This window comes from Epinephelus moara, chromosome 17, assembly GCF_006386435.1.
Source record: "Epinephelus moara isolate mb chromosome 17, YSFRI_EMoa_1.0, whole genome shotgun sequence".
NCBI lineage: Eukaryota > Metazoa > Chordata > Actinopteri > Perciformes > Serranidae > Epinephelus > Epinephelus moara.
This window is the reverse complement of record NC_065522.1, coordinates 31,312,781-31,332,399: the sequence shown is the minus strand read 5'-3', so window position 1 is coordinate 31,332,399 and position 19,619 is coordinate 31,312,781. Positions and strand designations below refer to the sequence as shown.

At 43.7% G+C, this 19,619-nt stretch overlaps 1 protein-coding gene across 1 annotated transcript; it reads right to left on the bottom strand.

Annotated features, from left to right (window-relative positions):
- Positions 1 to 7,688: 7,688 nt before the first annotated feature.
- zgc:85858 (uncharacterized protein LOC405879 homolog) lies at positions 7,689 to 18,186 on the bottom strand. Its single transcript, XM_050067592.1, has 3 exons — positions 17,891 to 18,186; positions 16,422 to 16,497; positions 7,689 to 10,555 (listed from the first exon to the last, which is right to left on the bottom strand). The coding sequence occupies exons 1-3, from the start codon at positions 17,972 to 17,974 to the stop codon at positions 10,515 to 10,517; spliced, it is 201 nt and encodes a 66-aa protein (XP_049923549.1). The 5' UTR covers positions 17,975 to 18,186; the 3' UTR covers positions 7,689 to 10,514.
- Positions 18,187 to 19,619: the final 1,433 nt, after the last annotated feature.

Below are 19,619 nucleotides of genomic sequence, written 5' to 3'. Positions count from 1 at the left end.
GGGCCCGCCGGTAGGAGCGGAGAGAGCGGGGGAGAGCAGTAACTGTCCAGAGTGGGTGAGCGACAGGCTCCTGCCTGGCCCCGCTTCCTCACCGCCTCCCCCTCCACCCCCCTGCCCCCCTCTTCCTGCGATGCTGGTAGTTGTTGCCATGACGAGCACAGCGTTCTGGGGCAGCGCCACCGTCGTCAGGTTGCCGCGGTGGTCACCGTAAAAGCCATTGCCGTGGTTACCCATGGTGATGGTGGCTCTGTGCGGCTGAGGAGGCGACGAGGTCGCGCTACAACACAAAACACATCCAGTGTGTACTTACACACACATACACAGTACACACAATGCAGTAACTGTACTATGAGACGTTCACTTGTCCCCTCCGGGCTCCTGTACATCTCTGAACTGCAGCTTCCTGTGTGAGTGACTTACGTGGATGAGGGGCAGGGAGAGGAGACGGGGCTGCTCTGAGCCTGGAGGTGGGGCAGTTTGGCTTCTCCTCCTCCTCCTCCTCCTCCCCCTCCTCCTCGCCCTGCCTCCCCTGCTTCAGACGAGAGGGGGGAGGGGGAGGGTCTGCAGGAGGAGGGAGGCAGTTTGGGGGAGATGATGCGATGCTTGGTGCTGTTACATCGGTGGGGAATGTTCACTCCTGAAGATACTGCACAGACACACAGCATCAGGCGGGTTAGCTTACCTTACAGTGATGTCACACAGTGATGTCACAGAGTGATGTCACAGTGATGCATTACCCTGGGCGGTGTTACAGAGGCAGGCGTGTGTGCGCGGCTGTGGTTTGGTTCTCTGCCGGTCCAGAATGTGTTGAACCAACTCTTCAATACTGAAATCACCTGATCCCACTGAACACTTCATACTGTGAACTGAGACACAAGCACAGCGCGTGAACACCACCGGGTCGATACCCTGACAGCACGTGTAGATGAAGTACATGTATTTGTTACGTACACATGGGCTTCAGCTGGTTCAGCAGGTCGTCTCGGCTCCACCTCACGCTGTCGTGGCGGTCGGCCACCGCACACAGCAGCGGACTGCATTTCCCAGAATCCTCCAGGGACGGCACGTTCAGGTAGTGGACCAGCACGATGTCTGGGTTCTGTCACAGATATCACAGATGTATTGATGAGTGACTGACTCTCACTTCAGTTCAGGATGTTTCATATACATTAGAGTGTGTGTGTGTGTGTGTGTGAGTGTGTGTGTGTTGACCTGCAGCAGCCAGTAGCATCGTCTGTGGAATGTTGGCACGATGGAGGAATGGACGTAGCAACCATACAGGCACTGCAAGCACACAACAGGCAGAAGTGAGCGACATTCATCCATTCATAACCCTCATGGGTCACAGCTCTTTATGAGGCACACCTCAGGTATCGTTATCAGACATGTTTATGTTTAAAAAAAGAACAAACAGTCATATATTAATATGCAGCATCAGTCTGTCTTAATTACAACATGTCACGTCAGAAGTGTGTTTGCAACTTAAGATTTTCACCTAATATCTCAACAAGATTCGATGACAAGTATTTTACGAAATCCATGACTTTTCCAGGTTTTCCATGACCGTGGGAACTTTGTCTTTAAATGCTATGACCCAAATTCAAAGTCAATCCAGCAGAATCTCATGGAGGAGTTTGTTAATTAAAGTAAGATGTCCGAAATGGCCAAAAACATCCAAAAGATGAAAAGTAAATTCAAAATGGCTGACTGACCCACAATTGAGAAATTCCAGTGAATTAATTAATGTGTTTCTTTTTGTAACCAAAGTGATTTTATTAGGGTCCTCGCAGCTGCCCGGTCCCCAATAATAATAAAGTTATGCTGTATATTATAGTTGTTAGTGCAGGTACAGAGTGTGTCCTGCAGGGGGAGCAGTGTGCTGCACACCTCCATGCCCTGGACCTTCAGCTTCATGTGGTCCTCTCTCGTCGTTTTTCCATCCTTCCTTTTCTTCCAGCAGTATCCATCCTTCCTGTACTTCACCTTCTTCCTGTTGTACAGGATGATGCTGCCGTTCTTTGGCCTGAAAGAGAAAAACAACCAGGGCGGACTGAGTCATCAGGTGTGAACCAGCTTCGTCTGAGCAGCTCTGTGAGAGTCGCTGAGAGGAGTACCTGGTTTTCAGGCTGCAGGAGAGCCACTCATCATGTCTGTCAAATGATATCAGGTAAGAAGCTATCTCCTGCACAAACACACAGACAGACAGAGACGTTATTGCTGGATACTTTCCAAACCACAGTTAGCACCATCTCAATAGAAAACAGCAGGCATGGAAGCAGGTAAGAGCAGTACTTGAAACGTCAATGATGGAGGAGAAGCTCCTGGACCAACTGGTGGTACTCCCCATGATCCAGCCTCTTTTTTAGGGTCTCATGTACCCACACAGATCTCTGTTTATCTGCTGACAGCCTCTCACCCTCAACCAGAGCTACAGACAGTACCCTCTGCCTCAACATGTCAGGAAGTAAAAAGTACAATAAATAAACAGTAGATTGATTGCAGGGGAAGGTTAGCGTAAGGAGGCGATGGCATGGTTGCCTGGCAACAATAAAAAGGCGCAGTAAGTGTGTTTTTACTGGTGGCATTCGGATCGGGGCCTAATAGAGTGTTGCAGGGTTGACATTTCTCTGTCGTCCGACCCTGAAGGTAGCGTCACCCTGGTTCCCTCATCAAAAAGCCTTTGGTATTATCTTTGCAGCTGAACACCACTTTATCATTACTGAAGTCTGAATTCAATCAGCAGAAGTAAAAAGCTATCGCTAGGCTATAAACAAACTACACCACGGTCACATCACTTAACATAACCACTACAGCGAGGCTGTAAAGCTGTGTTCGGTGTGATGACTTTCTGCTTTTGTAAACGCTTCTTTTTAGATGCGCGTAGACGCTGAAAAGTTAAAATATTTTCAACTTTTTGAGCGTCAGATGCCAGTAGCTAGCGCGCATTGAATAAGCGCTTCCAGCGTTTCAAGTGTCCTTGAAGCGTCCGCGTCTCTAGCGTCTCATTTCTGTGTGATTAGCCCTTTATCCAATGCGCGCTAGCTACTGGCGTCTGACGCTCAAAAAGTTGAAAATATTTTAACTTTTCAGCATCTACGAGCGTCTAAAAACGCGCATCTAAAAAGAAGCGTCTACAAAAATACGCAACTAAAAAGACGCCGGAAAAACACCCGTCTAAAAAGACGCTTGAACGTCGGTCAGACGCGCCGAATCATAGGAAAACAATGGTTTTACTGGCGTCGCGTTTCATCTTGGTGTGATCGCTCCCTTCCTCTCTACTTAAGGTGACAGAAATAGACTCAGACTATAAAAAAGCAAAGAGGGTCTGCGGCGTGACGACTGAAACCTGTCGCTGAAGCATTAATTGCGTTGAGTGCCGTGAATCAGGCCAAACTGAGTCACTCACCTCGTTAGTGTTCCACCTGAGGCGTTCGTTAGGCAGACTGGACAAACGAGGGAGACACTCCAACAGCTTGTTCGGAAGAAACACCTTCCTCTGTCCTTTGTTTTCTGCACACACACACACACACACACACACACACACACACACACACACACAAACACACACACACATTTACATAGGAATGTGTTACGTGTCTATTTGAAGACTCATCAGTAAGTTTGAAATGACACTGAGACATCCTAACAGTGACCCGCGTGTCTGTGCAGGACGTCCACAAGAAGACATGTAACACAGAGTCAGTCACAGAGATCTGTCGTGATTCACTCAGTCTTTGCTGGTGAAGTCTTTGGGTTGAATCCTCACACAGTGACACTGTGATGGATCAGACAGACAGTTCCTGTAGCAGTAGGGATGGGTACCGAAACTCGGTACTAAACAGGCCCCGGGTCCAAATGACTAAAGACTGTAGTATTGATCATCTCCTACGTTAACGGTTCGATATATTTCTCTTTCATTTAGTTTACATGAATGTTATCTTGTACAGTTTCTATCTCGCCAACTCTGTTTCTAATTAGCAATAAAATTGAGACATTCATCACTGATGCATTTTGTGAGAGCAGAAACACCCCGCGACTGAGCATCACACACACATTTCCTGTTACCCCATCCACCTCAGGTAGGATATAGTCTATAATATAGTCTTGATGATATCGTCTTTTTGGCCTTTGTCTTTATAACGACAGGAGTGAGAGTTATTTCTTGAACTCAGCAACAAGTTTCTCCTCGTCCATCAACTGACCAATCATCAAGAGGACAGTGGCACTGGAGACATCTGTAACAGAAAGTCTGATGACTCGGTGGGAAGACGGGACGGTCCGTGATCAGACAAGGTATCCACTGACCAGAGACGTTTCCATACTACTCAGTACCGAGTTCATTCAGTCACTACCATACAGGTGAGGAGTACAGGTACCCAGCCCTGATGCCTGACAATCACCTTGAGGCAAAAAGACGACATCACCAGCAGCAGCTGGTTACCACAGCAACAGAGCTGGAGGTGTCGACATGTGCAGGTGTGAGTGATGATGAATGGCTGGGACTGACCTGTCTCCGTGGAAACCATCTCCTTGTTGCTCATGGCGACGAGTCCATGCAGGATGAGTCTCACACAACACACGGCCGCCCACACTGCCCCGCTGCACACACACACACACACACACACACACACACACACACACACACACACAGAGTCAACAGTCTGATCAATAGGACACACACACACACTCCTTCAATAGCTCCCTGTTGCCTAGCAACTGCTGAATTTGCACCCACTTTAAATGTGGAGAGTGTGTGTTCATAACTGACAGTGTATCAGTGTGTGTGTTGAGTTACATAACACTTTCAGTTTTCCATCCTGCAGTGTGTGTGTGTGAATAATAAACATCAGTAACAACATTAAACACACACACACACACACACACACACACACACACACACACACACATACAGATGGATGTGTGTCTCTGTCTCGACTCCCGGAGGCCCGGCTCAGACCGCAGACTCGCCTGATTGGTGTGGCGGCCTAACGGAGCCTCTGTCCCGGCTGCAGGAGCTCAGCTGCTCCCGGCCTGCTCGGCTGGCTAACTTTAAAGCTAACGTTTACACGAGTGTCCGCTTCGCACCATCACAAAATCTGACAGCAGGTTTGAACACGTCAGTTCCTTCCGTTAGAGGCCGACCCGTTCAGACTGATATAAACTAATGATTAATAAGTCATTCTCATGTTTGGTTGTTTAGCTGCTCGGCTAGCCGGATAGGCGAACGGCAGGTTCCTGTCAGCAGTGATTAAAGCCGAGCTGCAGGGCTCTCCCTCCGGGTTACACCGAGCTGAGCCGAGCCAGTCAGCGGACACTAACGTCTGGCTACATAAAGACATTAACCCGGGTTAAATAAGAGCGGACACCGGAGAACAGCAGGTGTTTAAAGGGAAAACAGTCTGTTAAAGCTCCTTTACCTTCCGCCTTCAGAACAGCCGCCATCTTCTCTGTCTGTGACGTCACTGCGTAGCTACCGTGGGGGGCGGCGTGTTGGTGGTGGTGGGGTGTATTACCTGGAGATAATTATGTTACTGTGTTTCATCATGTTTACAATGATAACCTGCGCGTGTTGTGTGTGACTGGATGACTTTACTTTATTTACAGTCACATCAGGTGTCAAAAGCAGTTTGTTTACTGACAGGCAGGGCCGTAGCACTGAACCCTGGGCCCTGTGCACCAGCAGCCTCTGTGGGCCCCCGCCCCCCTTTTCCAGATCCACGACCTAAACTATAATCGTAAATTTTATTTATCATTTTAAATTTCTGTTGAGTGTTTGTGAATTTTATAACTATGAGTTATTTTTATTTACTGTTATTCTTAATCCTGTGGAAATGAAGTAGCTGCACATCGTCTCTTCTGTACCTCCTGAGTTTCCGTAGCTCCTTCTGTCTGCCCCTCCCAGTGCTATTTTGCATCGCTGGTGTTCAAGTCTGATTTATAGTTGTGTGTCAGCTTTATGCAGGCGGTGAGGCGGTGGCGTGTCTGTGTCACTCTGCAGTTACACCTCCAAAACACTAGTCAGCAGTGGGATTTTTGTGAAGTGCTGTAAAGTTAAACATGGCTTAATAGCAATAATTTTATACACAAGTGCACAAATAGGCTTCACTTTGACTCACAAGATTCAGACAAACACTTGTCTTTATCTGGACACATTTTCCCCACAAATACAACATGCTAATGTTATTAGCACAAACCTATGGCATTTTACATTGTTTAAATTAGCCTAGCAGCTAGTAAACTTTTCCTCTGCTCATATGAAGCCAGGGACAACAGCAACATTTACTAAAGCTAACGTTACAAAATTCAGCTCCATTACAACTCACAAGGTTCACTGACAAAACAACTGTCTTATACTAAACACATTTTCCAAACAAATACAACATGCTAACGTTATTAGCACAAGCCTATGGCATTTTACACTGTATAAATTAGCCTAGCAGCTAGCAGAGATTTCATCTGCTCATATGAAGCAACGATAAATCATACACACGACTTTTGTTATGTTGTGGAGGCTTTACTGTCTTCATAATTTATTGTTTCTTATCTGTGAAATTAAAGTACATAAAAGCTTCGTTTCCACTGAGGAAAATGGTTTCAGCTTACAGAGACAGACAGGAGGTCTGCGTCAGCACGATGCGTAGAATTTCTGGGGTGGTGCGGCGTAGGGTACACCATGGGTAGAAATCCTGCTGACGTCGCACTGAAAACTGCTGCTGCCTTACATTATTATTTACTCTGTAAAGTGAGCGGTTTATGTTGTAAACTTTGGTGCATTTTGTTTTCACTNTTAGAATAAAATAGAATATTAAAGTAGACATTAACATAAATAAAATATTACAGTAGACAAAGTAAAATAAATAATACTTTACTCTGTAAAGTGAGCGGTTTATGTTGTAAACTTTGGTGCATTTTGTTTTCACTGTCATGACTGAAGGTCATTAATGCGCCATTGTGTCTTCTGCGTACTTCTGGTATGTTTGTTTGTTTAATGTGATCATTGTAGTGTAGCTACTCAGTTTCTAACCCACATGCACTTTTAGACTTTGTCCACCAGGTGTCAGTGTTTTTCATTTTGAATGTAGTTTGTTTTGGTTTTCAGGAAATGTATTGCTCTAACTTGAATTAAGTGTTTTACAGTACATTTTAACAGCCCTTGGATAATAATGTGAATATAATGTGATGTCAAGTTGATGTATTTTTTACCTGAATTCTTCAGTTAAGGCCAAAAACATGTTTTGTGAGGTCACCCTGACATTTGACCACAAAATTCTAATCAGTTTATTCTTCAGTCCAAGTGGACGTTTGTGCCAAATTTTAAGAAATTCCCTTAAAGTGTTCTTGAGATATCGCATTCACAAGAATGAGATGGATGCAAGAGACCTTTAACCACCAAAAACGAATCAGTTCATCATTCCAAGTGGACACTGCCAAAATTGAGAACATTCCCTTCAGGCGTGTTTGAGATATCGTGTTCACAAGGTACCACACAGCTTCACCCCGCAGGACTTCACTCAGTCCGGACTGGAGAAGGTTTCTGGGTTGATTGTGTTTGACAGGCAGGTAGGAGGCTCAGATATCTGTGAGTGTAGCTGTGCTGTTAGACTTCATAAAAACAAGTATGTAACAAACGTGTTTCAGTGTGGGTGCTGAGAGGAGACAGCAGAGAGGACACACACATCAGAGGCCAGTAGAGAAAAATATCTGTGGTTTATTATTTAGTATAAAAGTGGAGCACATCGTCTGCTTCACCTTCCAAAGACTAAACCGACACCTGCTTTACAAAACCAGCAGTTCACCGTCTGACTGAAGCTCTGAGCTGAGATCAGATTTAAACCTGTTTGTCTGAGGAGAGATTCATCCTGCCAGACGGAAACAAGAGCAGACTGCTGCTCTGAGGTCATCAAATACAGATCCTGTCGTTTACACTGCCGCTGCTGCTCAGACATGACTTATTTTACTTCAAGGGTTTATATTGGCATCGTCTTCTCATCACCTTTAACTGAAAAATCCAACTTTAACTTCTGTGAGAAGACGAACAAGAAAATAATTTCATGTTGAGCATCATGTCTGTGCTTTGTTACGAAATCTGTTTAATTTTAGACTCCCTCACATTCTCATCAAGACATTTTCAAAACTTTTCCATGACTTTCGAAGGACCCATACAAAAAAAATCTTGCCAATTTTTTTTAAACATATCAGATTCAAACTCAATTCAAACATATTTTGAGTTAGCTGGCAGACATGAAGGGAGAGACGAACCTAAGAGAAATTACTGAGACGTACGCGATGAACAAAACGTTGCGTCCCATCGACAGCTACAGAAAATTAATTTGTTACGTTACATTTCATAGAAGGTTATCCATAGAACATTAACCTCCAGGGTTCCCACACATTTTTAACCAATGGATTTTCAAAACGTTTCCATAATGTTTTACCCTGCTGACATCACTTTGCCCAGGTCTCTGCCATTGCCAAGCCGTACATTCTTAAAGACACGCGCTCCAGGCATTTATGGATAAGCAAACTGCACTCGTGATAACTTAAATCGCTCGTTAGATAACTACTAGCTGTGTATGCTAACGGAGCAGACCGCCCAACATATTCTCATCCCAAATCACCAAATGTCGCAGCTTTATCAGTGGACCTACACGTCAAAATATAACACTCACAGTACCCTCCTGCGTCAGTTTTTGACGTTCAGGGACAGCGTGTCAATTTACTCGTGTTACATGCAATTAACTTCTGTTTTCACAGGAAATAGAGTATCTGCTCGTTAAATGCGTACAGTCTTTTTCAAAATAAAGTTACAGCGCAGGCAAAACACTTTGTTTTTAGGTTTATTTCCTAAAGTTTAGGCAGCAAAAGCACGCGGTTAGAGATAGAAAAATACATAATGGTTTGGCTTAGAATAAGCGCAGTTGTTGCTAACGTCATGTAACATCACATCACATGCAACACTAGCTTAGCATGCCACACACACTAGCACGCTACTTTATTATTAAAATAGCTCGACTGACACAGGAAACCAAACGTGGACTTCCAGGTTTAAGTCCGACGTTTGTTTGACCTGTCCGCCTCCCCTGCCACCCGCCATGTTCAGACTTTATACGACAGTGGTGGCCAGCAGCGGTTCATATCGTACCACCGTGAAGGGTGCCTCTGTGCGTCGGTGTCTCATACCGAGGTCCACAGACAAAGCGGCAGTAGTTGAAGAGTTGGGCGTGAGAACGGGCCGGATTGGCATATACAGGCACTTCACAAAATGTCAAGGCCACACCCCCTTTTTGGGGGGCCAGAAAACCACAGATCCTGGAGATGTCAATGCAATTAGACATGTTTGGATTATAATTTATAATTGTTTCTTGTTCTTTGTGCATGTCTAATAATTGTTTCTGAACCTGAGTGTACATTATGTCTTCATAAACGGAGGTTGATCGCCGTCACGTCACGTTTCAGCGGTCATAAAGCGCAGCACTAGATTTTAAATCAGTAATACAAGGAACATGTTTTGAACGTTAGACATGTTTCGATAAAACAATGTAAACTCCTTAACAAATCATTTTGTTAATTCCAAACCATTTCCAGGCCGGGCACAGTTTTGTTTTAAATGTAACTTTTCCAGGTATTTCATGACTGTAGGAAACACGGATTTCATTACACACAACAAAATTCCATGACTTCCAAAGCTTTCAAGGGTTTTTACTAACTCAAAAAGTTTTCCAGGCCTGGAAAATGTGACAGTGAAATTCCATGACTTTTCCATGACCGTGGGAACCCTCTGTTATAAACCGACTACAAATCAAAGCCTGTGATCATTTCTGATGATTTTAATTCATCTTGTCATCATCAGCTGTTTCTTGTCTCTGTAGGTCGTCTCAGGAAATATTGGTCTCATCTCACACTTTTAATCTGCTGCCACTGAAACACTTGCTGCATGTATTTCACATTAAAAGCCCGACAATAACAGGCTCTGCTGGAGGACTTTTAATGTGAAATGTGCAGAGGAAGTGTTGAGGTTTATTGGCAGCAGATTAAAAGTGGAAAATATGGACTGAGCAGTTGAAAGATGAGGATCAGGGTGAATGACAGGTGAGTGAACGCCCTCGCTGCGTCTTCTGTCTGAGCCTTATTAGTCACAGTGGTGTCAAACCGTTTAAACTGAACACAAACAGGAAGCTGATGGTTTGTACTGATGAGCTGAAACTCAGCCATCTGTTCTCTCAGCTGATCTCAGGTCAGACAAACTTCAGCGAAACGTCAGAGACAAACAGCAGAGATCAACATCTGGACGACTGTGTCAGACAACAACAACCAACAGTAATCAATAAGCAATCAATAATCAATATCTGATCAGCTTCATCCATAATGAAGAGAGTAAAAAAACACAGAGAGAGAAGAAGAAGAACCAGCTCAGATTTAAACTCCACAGGAACAACTGTGTGTGTTTGTGTGTGTGTGTGTGTGTGTTGGGCGGGGTCATGGGACAGGCTCGGCTCCTCCAGGGTCAAAGGTCATCACATGCCCTGCCTGATGCTCTGGATGATCTGGAAGATGGCTGTAAGGACACACACACAGAAGATACAGTCACATAAAGTAGACAGGATTTATGAAGTAAAATTAACTGTAAACACGATCTAACTATAAACTGCGAATGTTGATATTGGCGGCGTTTAAGGAAATAGGCCCATTTAAAACTGTTTTTCTGAAGCTAAACTATTAACCACTTACAGTAACTAGAATTACTGCGTTGTGGTTGTATGTCAGTGTCTCTGACAGTCTCCATCCATGTCAGTGAAAACATGGATGCTTCACACACAGAAGATCTATACAATCAAGATTAGAGTCACCAATTCAGTATCTGACCAAATGTCTCCCCTTCTGTTCCTGAGATATGACGTTAAAACATGATGACGTCACAGTCAAGCTGACCTTATATGACGTTAAAACATGATGACGTCACAGTCAAGCTGACCTTTGACCTTTTGACCTTCATTATTTTATCCTTTTGGACATTTGTGTCAAGTTTTGTCAGAATTAGTGTATAAATTCCTGAGTTATGGCCAAAAAATGCTTTGTGAGGTCACATTGACCTTTGAACACAATATTCTAATCAGTATATTCTTCAGTCCAAGTGGACGTTTGTGCCAAATTTAAAGAAATTTCCTCGAGGCAGTGGTTATTTTTAAAGTACTGTAAATTTCCGGTACAAGCTTTTATTATGAAGTGCAGTTTCCTGTTGTAGAGTCAGTGAATGGCAGATAGCTACTTCACAGGGACAGCAAATTAGCTTGACAACAAGGGGGGGAATCAATTTTAGATGCATCGAGATTCTATCTTGAACGATGCGAGCATCGATGTGGAAAACTCATAATCAATTTAAATTTTATTTTTATATTTATTTTTCAAATTACCGTAACTCCTCGACCATTCACGCTATCTACGTAATTCCAGCGGATTCTGAAAGCTGATATACGGTACATTACGGTAGTGACGGTGACGGTCATTACCTGTGGAGGAGGGGAGGGAAGTGAGCACAGCAGGAGGAGAGTGACGGCTGACGAGGAGAGTGCAAGTTGGAGTGATTTAGTGGTGTTTTAGCGTGTTTTCACCATAGTTTGTAATTTTGCCATCTTCGTCTTTTATACAATAGTTTGTGTTTTTATAGTTCATAGATAGTTGTAGTCAGTTTTAGTTTTGTAAATACTAGAGGAGGAACGTCGAGGAGGTCGACGAGGGACAGGAAAGTCCTGTTGAGATTTGTGGATGAGGAGACTGGTGGAGTGTCGTCATCTCAACCACAGTAAGTAATACAGTTTGTATGCACTGGATATGTATTCCCAGCTTTATTACAATAATGTTTTTCAATAACTGGTGTAAATTTTCGTATTGGCTCATTTTAGAATCGAGAATCGTTTTAGAATCGAAATCGTTGCCCTCGGAATCAGAATTGAATCGAATCGTGAGGTGCCTAGAGATTCCCACCCCTAATGAATATATTAAACTGTGCGGACCTTTAACTAATGACTAAGGAGAAATCTGGACCCTGTGGCTGGACCAGTTGGGAACCACTGCATTAAGGTATTCTTGAGATATCATGTTCACGAGTATGAGACAGAAAAGGTCACAGTGACGTTGACCTTTGACCACCAAAATCCAATCAGTAGACCAACAGTGGTTTTCCTCTCAGCGTGTTCCATCTTTTTTTTTTTTTTTTAACATTATTTTGGGGCACAAAGACGTAAAATAGCAACTAATTTACAGTTGTTTATATCTAAGCATCATAATCATAAAACATCAACAGCTGTGTGTCCTGTGTTGCTCAGGACCCAAAGGAGCAAAGTGTTGAGTGTGAAGTTGTCGCAAGCAGCAACACCACAGACCAAACAGTTACAGTTCCTGTTCTGAACTTTAAACATGCACTGGTGTTTATAACCACAAGTGTAAATACACACAGAGGAGTGAACAGCCAGTGTATAAAGATAAAGATTTAGTGTAATGATGTGATGATAGTGCACGTATATATATACCCCACTGCGTACAGATCCCCATGACAACGTGATGCAGTCAGTGATAAGAGAGACGACTGACAGCCTCAGCTTCCTGTCAGTCTCATTGCATTAAAACACTTCACTCGCTTCTCTTTAACGTCACGTCAGCCTGCAAACTGACAGATCTGTGTCAACAGCGAACATGTTGATTTCTGTTGTCACTTTCAGCTGTGACCGTGACGATTAAACATTTATAGTTAAACACAGTGCTCCGACATGTCTGGTGTTTCTGCTGTGATTATTTTACGTTCTGTGTTGCTTTGTTAGCATCTTTCATTAATCAAATCTACCGACACAGAAACTGAACAATGTACTGCCACACAAAAAAATCTGTGTCAGTTAAAGTTTGAATCTGTTTACAGCTTTATCTTAAACTTTACACCAATCAAGGCCACACTCGACCAGCAACTCCTGTGTTTTGTGAAGTAGAATTACTGTTGCTGATAATGACTTCACTTCCCCTTCACAAAGAGCTGTCTGACAGCAAGGTAAAGTGGTGAAAATACCCTAAATACAACATACAATTAAAGGTTCAGTGTGTCAGATTCAGGGGGATTTAGTGGCGTCTAGCAGTGAGATAACAGATTACAACCAGCTGAAACTTCTCCTGGGTAGAATTCCTTCAGTGTTCATTGTTCAGGAGCTGAATTATCTTCAGAGGTGTCTTCCTCTCAGAAACAAACAGACCGGCTGATTTACACCAGTTAAACGCTGAATTAAGACGTTTCACAGTAAATTCTGAATTTTGTCCATCGTATAGGGGCTGCTAACTACAGTGGACAATGCAAATACATTTTTTTTCTTGGAGTATTACAACTGTGTTGTCTTGAAATAATACAGCATTCCCTCTAAAACGTTTTGACATACTTAACTTTTTTCTAAAAAAAAAAAAAAAAAAAAAAAGTGTAGACTTTTTTCTTGAATCATTCCAACTTTTATGTCTAAAATGTTCAACACTACTTGACTTTTGTTTCCCAAAATATTGACTGTTTTTTCTCTGAACTGTATGTTTTTTGTTTTCCAAATATCGCAGGTGATTTTAAGTGAAACTTCTCACATGTGCCAGGCGTGTAGGAGAACTACTGTGGCCGATGTGAAACACAGCGGTGCAACATGGTGATCTATGTTGACAAGAACCTGTTCACTATGTAGATATAAACGGCTCATTCTGAGGTAACCAAAACACAACAATGCTTATTCAGGTGATTGTACACTGAAGAAAACAGACTGATTATATTTTATTCCATTTAAATCCAACACACACTGGAGCTTTATGCGGGATTTATACTTCTGCGTTGAATCAACACCGTACCTACTCTGCATCGACACAGGGCCTACACTGTACCCTACGCTGTAGCCTGACGTGCATCTCCCCAGAAATGTATCTACATATCGTGGATGACGCAGACCTCCTGTCTGTCTCTGTAAGCTGAAACCATTTCCCTCAGTGGAAACAAAACTTTTATTTACTTTAATTTCACAGATTAGAAACAATAAACTGTGAAGACAATAAAGCCTCCAGAAAAATAGCATTTTAAGTCTTGTGTGTGATTTATCCTGGCTTCATATGAGCAGAGGAAATCAACACTCCTTCACTAGGCTAATTTATACAATGTAAAATGCCATAGGCTTGTGCTAATAACGTTAGCATGTTGTATTTGTTTGAAAAACGTGTTTAGTATCAACATTACCCTTGCTAAATATAGCTGTTGTTCCTGGCTTCATATGAGTAGAGAGAAGGTCCAATAGCGGCTAGGCTAATTTATACAATGTAAAATGCCATAGACTTGTGCTAATAACGTTAGCATGTTGTATTTGTGGGGAAAATGTGTCCAGATAAAGACAAGTGTTTGTCTGTGAATGCTGCGAGTTATAGTGAAGCTGATTTGTGTGCTTGTGTTTGAAACTGTCTCTATTAAGCCATGTTTAGTGTGTGTTTAATGTGTGTTTTAGGCATGTTTTGAATCAATCAAACTTTACAGCACTTCACAGAAACCCCGCCGCTGACTAGTGCTTTGGAGGTGTAACTGCAGACGACACCGCACAAGTATAATCAATACAGTGTAGGCTATGGCGTAGGGTCTGCATAGAGCCGACACACAAGTATAATCACACTTAAAAGCTAACTAGTTGAGGGAGCATTTGCTCAGTGCTGTTTGGTCTTCTACATGTGACGCAGGGGTTTCTACCCAGAAGTCACTGTAAACAAACGCTGTGATTGGGTCTATAAAGGTAAAGACACAGTGTAATGATAGGATGATAGCAAACATATATAAACTTCAGAGTGTACAGATCTCCATGACGACATGAAGGAGTCAGTGATAACAGAGAGACAGCTCGGCCGGGACTTTATCATCGTATAATACCGTATTTCAAAATCCTGACGGTACGATTTTCAATACCGTAAAAAATCCTCTTCTTTCTATTCACCTCGTACTGCAGAGGCTGTAAGGTGGATGTTTTGCATATAGTGCACATCACGTGCCATCTGAGACCAGTCTGGTGCAACAGGCACCTGAGCTGACTGCGTGAGGTGGGGATAATGTTACAGGACTGCCGGCCAGCAACCACAGAGAGAGACCGCAGGGAACAACAACTTGTTTTCACATCTAACTCAGTGAATTAAGGATTTATTTCAACCAGACCAGAGAGAGTGATTGTTGGAATAACTAAGCTTCTAGCAAGACTGAGATTTGACGACTTATATTTTGTTTTTATCCGGTTTGAATGAAGTGTGAGTTAAGCTAACGTTAGTCTTGGTTCTGTCAAAGGGAGAAACATGAGTCAGAAGGTGTGCAGTTTTATTTCTCTGTTCAGAAGAATTTTAACCTTCTTGACGTTTAGGAAGTTTGTTTGTTTGTTTATTAGACTGAAAATGACAGGAGAGCTTGTGAAACTAACGAACTCGCCGGTCGGCCGGCGTTGGTGGCGGAGATGCGCTGCACACTTGAACCATAATGTACCGTACACCCTGGTGAAATTCTAGGAAGGTAAGAACAAACAGATACCGCCTAAACCTAGTGGCAGCCTCAGCTTCCTGTCTGTCTTATCAGATTAAAACACTTCCTCTGCACTCACTTCTCTTTAACTCTGTGTCAGCCTGCACAACTTATTTAGAAGAAGAAGATGTACTTTATTGATGCCCTAAGGCAAACTCATTTTTCACTCCGTTCCGAAATACACGTGCACAGATGTCTGAGTGAGGGAGCTGCCCATGAACAGGTGCCCCATTCAGACAGATGAGGCTAATCACAAAACGGCACAAGAGTCCAGTGAGACAGAGTCTGGGCTTTTCTAAAAACAGCTGGAGCGGCTGGAACCTTTCTGCCCACCAGCGTGCCTCTCGTTATTGTTTTGTATTTGGTCAAAGCTGTTCTGAGGTACACATGAAGCTACTAAGAGGACTGGGCGGTATGGGTAGATTTTAAAAACTGCTGTGCACTCACAGAGCATCATTTCCTCTGTTAGAGACACACTGGGTGCAGAGGAGCTGTTTCATCTGTGCTTCTGTTTCCCACTAAGTACTTTAAGACAGCGAGGTTTCTATTTTGGCTTTTGGTTTTGTTAGGTAAGGTTAGCTGCTGTTACTTAAAGAGTTCTCTCGTCTCTCGGTTATATTTCTTTCTTTGAGTTGCACAGCACACACGGGCCTTTTTCCCCTTTTCATTTCGCCTAAATTTTGTGTTTGTTTTGCTTGACGTTGCTTCCCTTTACGAGCTGGATCTCAACAGGAAGATGAATTCTCATTAGTAACTGCTCAGTAGGGATATTGTCTGTTTCATAATAAAAGTCAGCTAACATTGGAACATTCTGTTCATGTAAACACAGTGCGTGTTTGCAGTGTATCACACACACGGCGGAGCTGAGACTCACCTGACCCACAAACCACGAAGACAAACAGAGCGAGCAGCCATGGTCCCACCGGAGACTTCTCCTCATTTACAGGCCGCTGGAACACACACACACACACACACACACACACACACACACACACACACACACAACACTTATCAACTAATAATCACTTGTTGCAGCTGTAATTAGGTCTGTTATTACTGATTTATTACGACAGAACAGCTTGTACCTCGAGTCTGTGGCTGCATGAAGACAGGACTGAGCATTCTGGGTAAATACAGACTCCCTCTGACTACTAACCACAGCTGACAGAGATACTTCAACACATTTAGAGTGTGTGTAAATCAAAGGGTGTGTTAGTGACAATAAATTACACATGTGCTGATGAAATGTGACAGAGGTGTGTGTGAAAACATCCAGAGGTGTGTGACTGGTGAACGTCAGCACGTCGGTGCCACGCTTAAATAGCCCCTTAAATATCATCCAAATAATGACACACTACATCAACATGAGTTTTTAAGTGAGAAAAATAAGAAACTAAATCACCTCTTTGACTAAAATCAGAGAATACTCAGCCAACAATTAGACTTAGTTGTAACAGTGTTATAGTGCTGTCTTGAACTGTGTGTGTGTGTGTTTGGCCTACTATAAACACACTCCTGTCAGAGGATGGTTTCCGTGTTCACACACTGATGTTACAGCTATCCAAAACTCCTTTTACAAAACTGCATATTTAATGCCCCACTCTGTTTGTCACAGTAAACATTAAATAATGAACATTGCGCGGCATGTATTCAGCACCTCTAAAGGCCTTCTTAAATTCGTCATATGTATTATTCTCATATCGTAATTTAATCAAACACTCTTTTAGTCTTTTGTAACTGGTTTGTACCATCGCGGCGCCTCCGCCCACTGCAGTGTTTACACCGAGAGGAGGTTACTTGAGTTACAAAACATCACCAAACAAACCACGAACAGTAAATTTGTGTATGCCGAATTGAATACTGTCCGTAAGGCAGTCGAGCAAATGCCTTCAATAATATATATATGGTGTATAGCTCTGTGGATACGCAAAACCGAATTAATGTCCCACATTTATTTAAGGGGTCTGGCTCTATTACACTTCATTCAATTGTTAGCCAGTCAGCAGGTTCCACAGAGCAACATCTGGCTATCTGCCGTTCATATATAAACCATGATAATATTTAACGACAAAATCTGACATATTACTTAATTAGAATTGATATTAGCTTGATAATGTGCTGAGAAAAGAAGCGGCTCGCTTGTAGAGCAGCTAATGCTAATGTTAGCTCCACCAATGCTAACTGCTAGCTGCTACTCTGCTTCCAGTATTTGTTTTTAACCCACAGAGCTGAATTATATCAGAATATTGTTCACATTAAACAGCCTGTGTTTAATTCATCAGGTCGAGCTGCAGCTGTACAGTGGAGACAGAATCTGTTAGCCGTTAGCCTGGCTGTCAGTACCGATGTTTTCTGTACGTGTCCCCGCTGTGTGATCGTCTTGCTGTGCCGCTCGTTCGCCACTTTCATCCGCTGCACCGCCGACATGTTTCAGGATTCACGACCGGGTCTGGACCAGGAGGACGGAGAGCCGGGGACAGCCGGGAGGAGAGGACAGGGTGAGGTGCGCCGGTACCAGTCACAAAGAGTCCCGCTGGAGAGGAGCCTCTGCCGGGGTTTGTTTCCGTGTTGTTAGGCAGCTAGCGACCGAATGAAATGCTAACTGTTAGCTAGCTGCTAGCCTATCAAGCTAACCGTGAAGCGACTCACCTCGTCACGTGACACGGGACAGTCAGCCCTCTAGTGGCGGGAAGAGAAAATGTTTTTATGTCATAAAAAATAAATAATAAGTACTATTAGCGCACTGTTGTCAAACCACACAGAAGGAAAGGTACATATAAATCACTGTAAAAAAAAATACTTAATACTTAAATACTTAAAGTAAAAGTCCCATATTAAAAATTGCTACGTAAAATTACTAATACTACCTTGTAAAAATACTTTGTTACACTAAGATACAAGCTTTAAAAGAGTTACTATAGTAAAAGTAGACAGTTTGTAGATCTGCAGAAACTTTCATTTAATTAACGAGAAACAATAAATCAACGTGAGCCGAGTGGAGTTTCTTTTTAGTTTTATTACATCCTGCAGTCAGACTGCACTTTGTCCACACACACACACACACACACACACACACACACACACACACACACACACACTCACAGTGTTCTACCGGCTGTGTTGGAGCCAGGGGTCAGAGGTCATCAGTAGAATTCTACCTGTGTCTTCGTTACAATGAACAGGTGTATTTCTGTCCTTAGTTAGTATAAATCCAACATGGAGTCTCTGAGAGACGCACCAGGAGCTACTGGAGGTCAGAGGTCATGAGGGGTCAGCTCGGGGTCGCCTGCCATGGCAACATCATAGACCTACAGTGGTAGAATGTACCACTAACTCATCAGTCTGGAGGACGGGGGGGGCTACAGACAACCTAGCAGCCCAGCCCGCTGATGGAGCCGATGCGATCCATCTTCATCCCGAAGCATCCTCTCCCTCCCATCATCGACTTCCTGCTCCGTCGCCTCATCTTGGACTGTCGCTGGAGGAAGTCGAGGAAGAAACGCGGGACCGCCTCACGCCCACCGCCCAGTCCCCTCACAGCAGCGCCATGACGATTCACAGCCAGTCCCCTGGAGGGGACGGGGCGTCCGCCTGAGCCCTCTGTGACATCATCGGAGGCGAGAGGGGCCGTGATGAGAGAAGAGAGGTGAGAGCCGAACAGAGAGTGCAAGACCTGAGGAGAAAGTTTAAAATGTCAATGAATCAATACGATCAATGATTTTAGTGGCAGCAGGTGTGTTCAGCAGCTACACGGAGGTTCAACTGGTTATGACTCAGTTTAACACTGATGTGTCTGTATGAAGCACCTGAGGCAGGCGACCTGTGGTCAAAATGCCCCTGAGGCAGACGACCTGAGGTCAAAATGCACCTGAGGCAGCTGACCGGAGGTCAAAATGCACCTGAGGCAGCCGACCTGTGGTCAAAATGCACCTGAGGCAGCCGGCAGCCGACCTGTGGTCAAAATGCACCTGAGGCAGCCGACCTGTGGTCAAAATGCACCTGAGGCAGCTGACCTGAGGTCAAAATGCACCTGAGGCAGCCGACCTGTGGTCAAAATGCACCTGAGGCAGCT

Excerpts from the sequence above, each read along its gene's own strand:
- zgc:85858 (XM_050067592.1), bottom strand. The coding sequence starts at position 17,974 with ATGTCGGCGGTGCAGCGGATGAAAGTGGCGAACGAGCGGCACAGCAAG. Across the intron at positions 16,498-17,890 it reads GACACGTACAGAAAACATCG|CGGCCTGTAAATGAGGAGAA; the intron begins GTACTGACAGCC and ends TGTGTGTTCCAG. Across the intron at positions 10,556-16,421 it reads CTTCGTGGTTTGTGGGTCAG|CCATCTTCCAGATCATCCAG; the intron begins GTGAGTCTCAGC and ends GTGTCCTTACAG.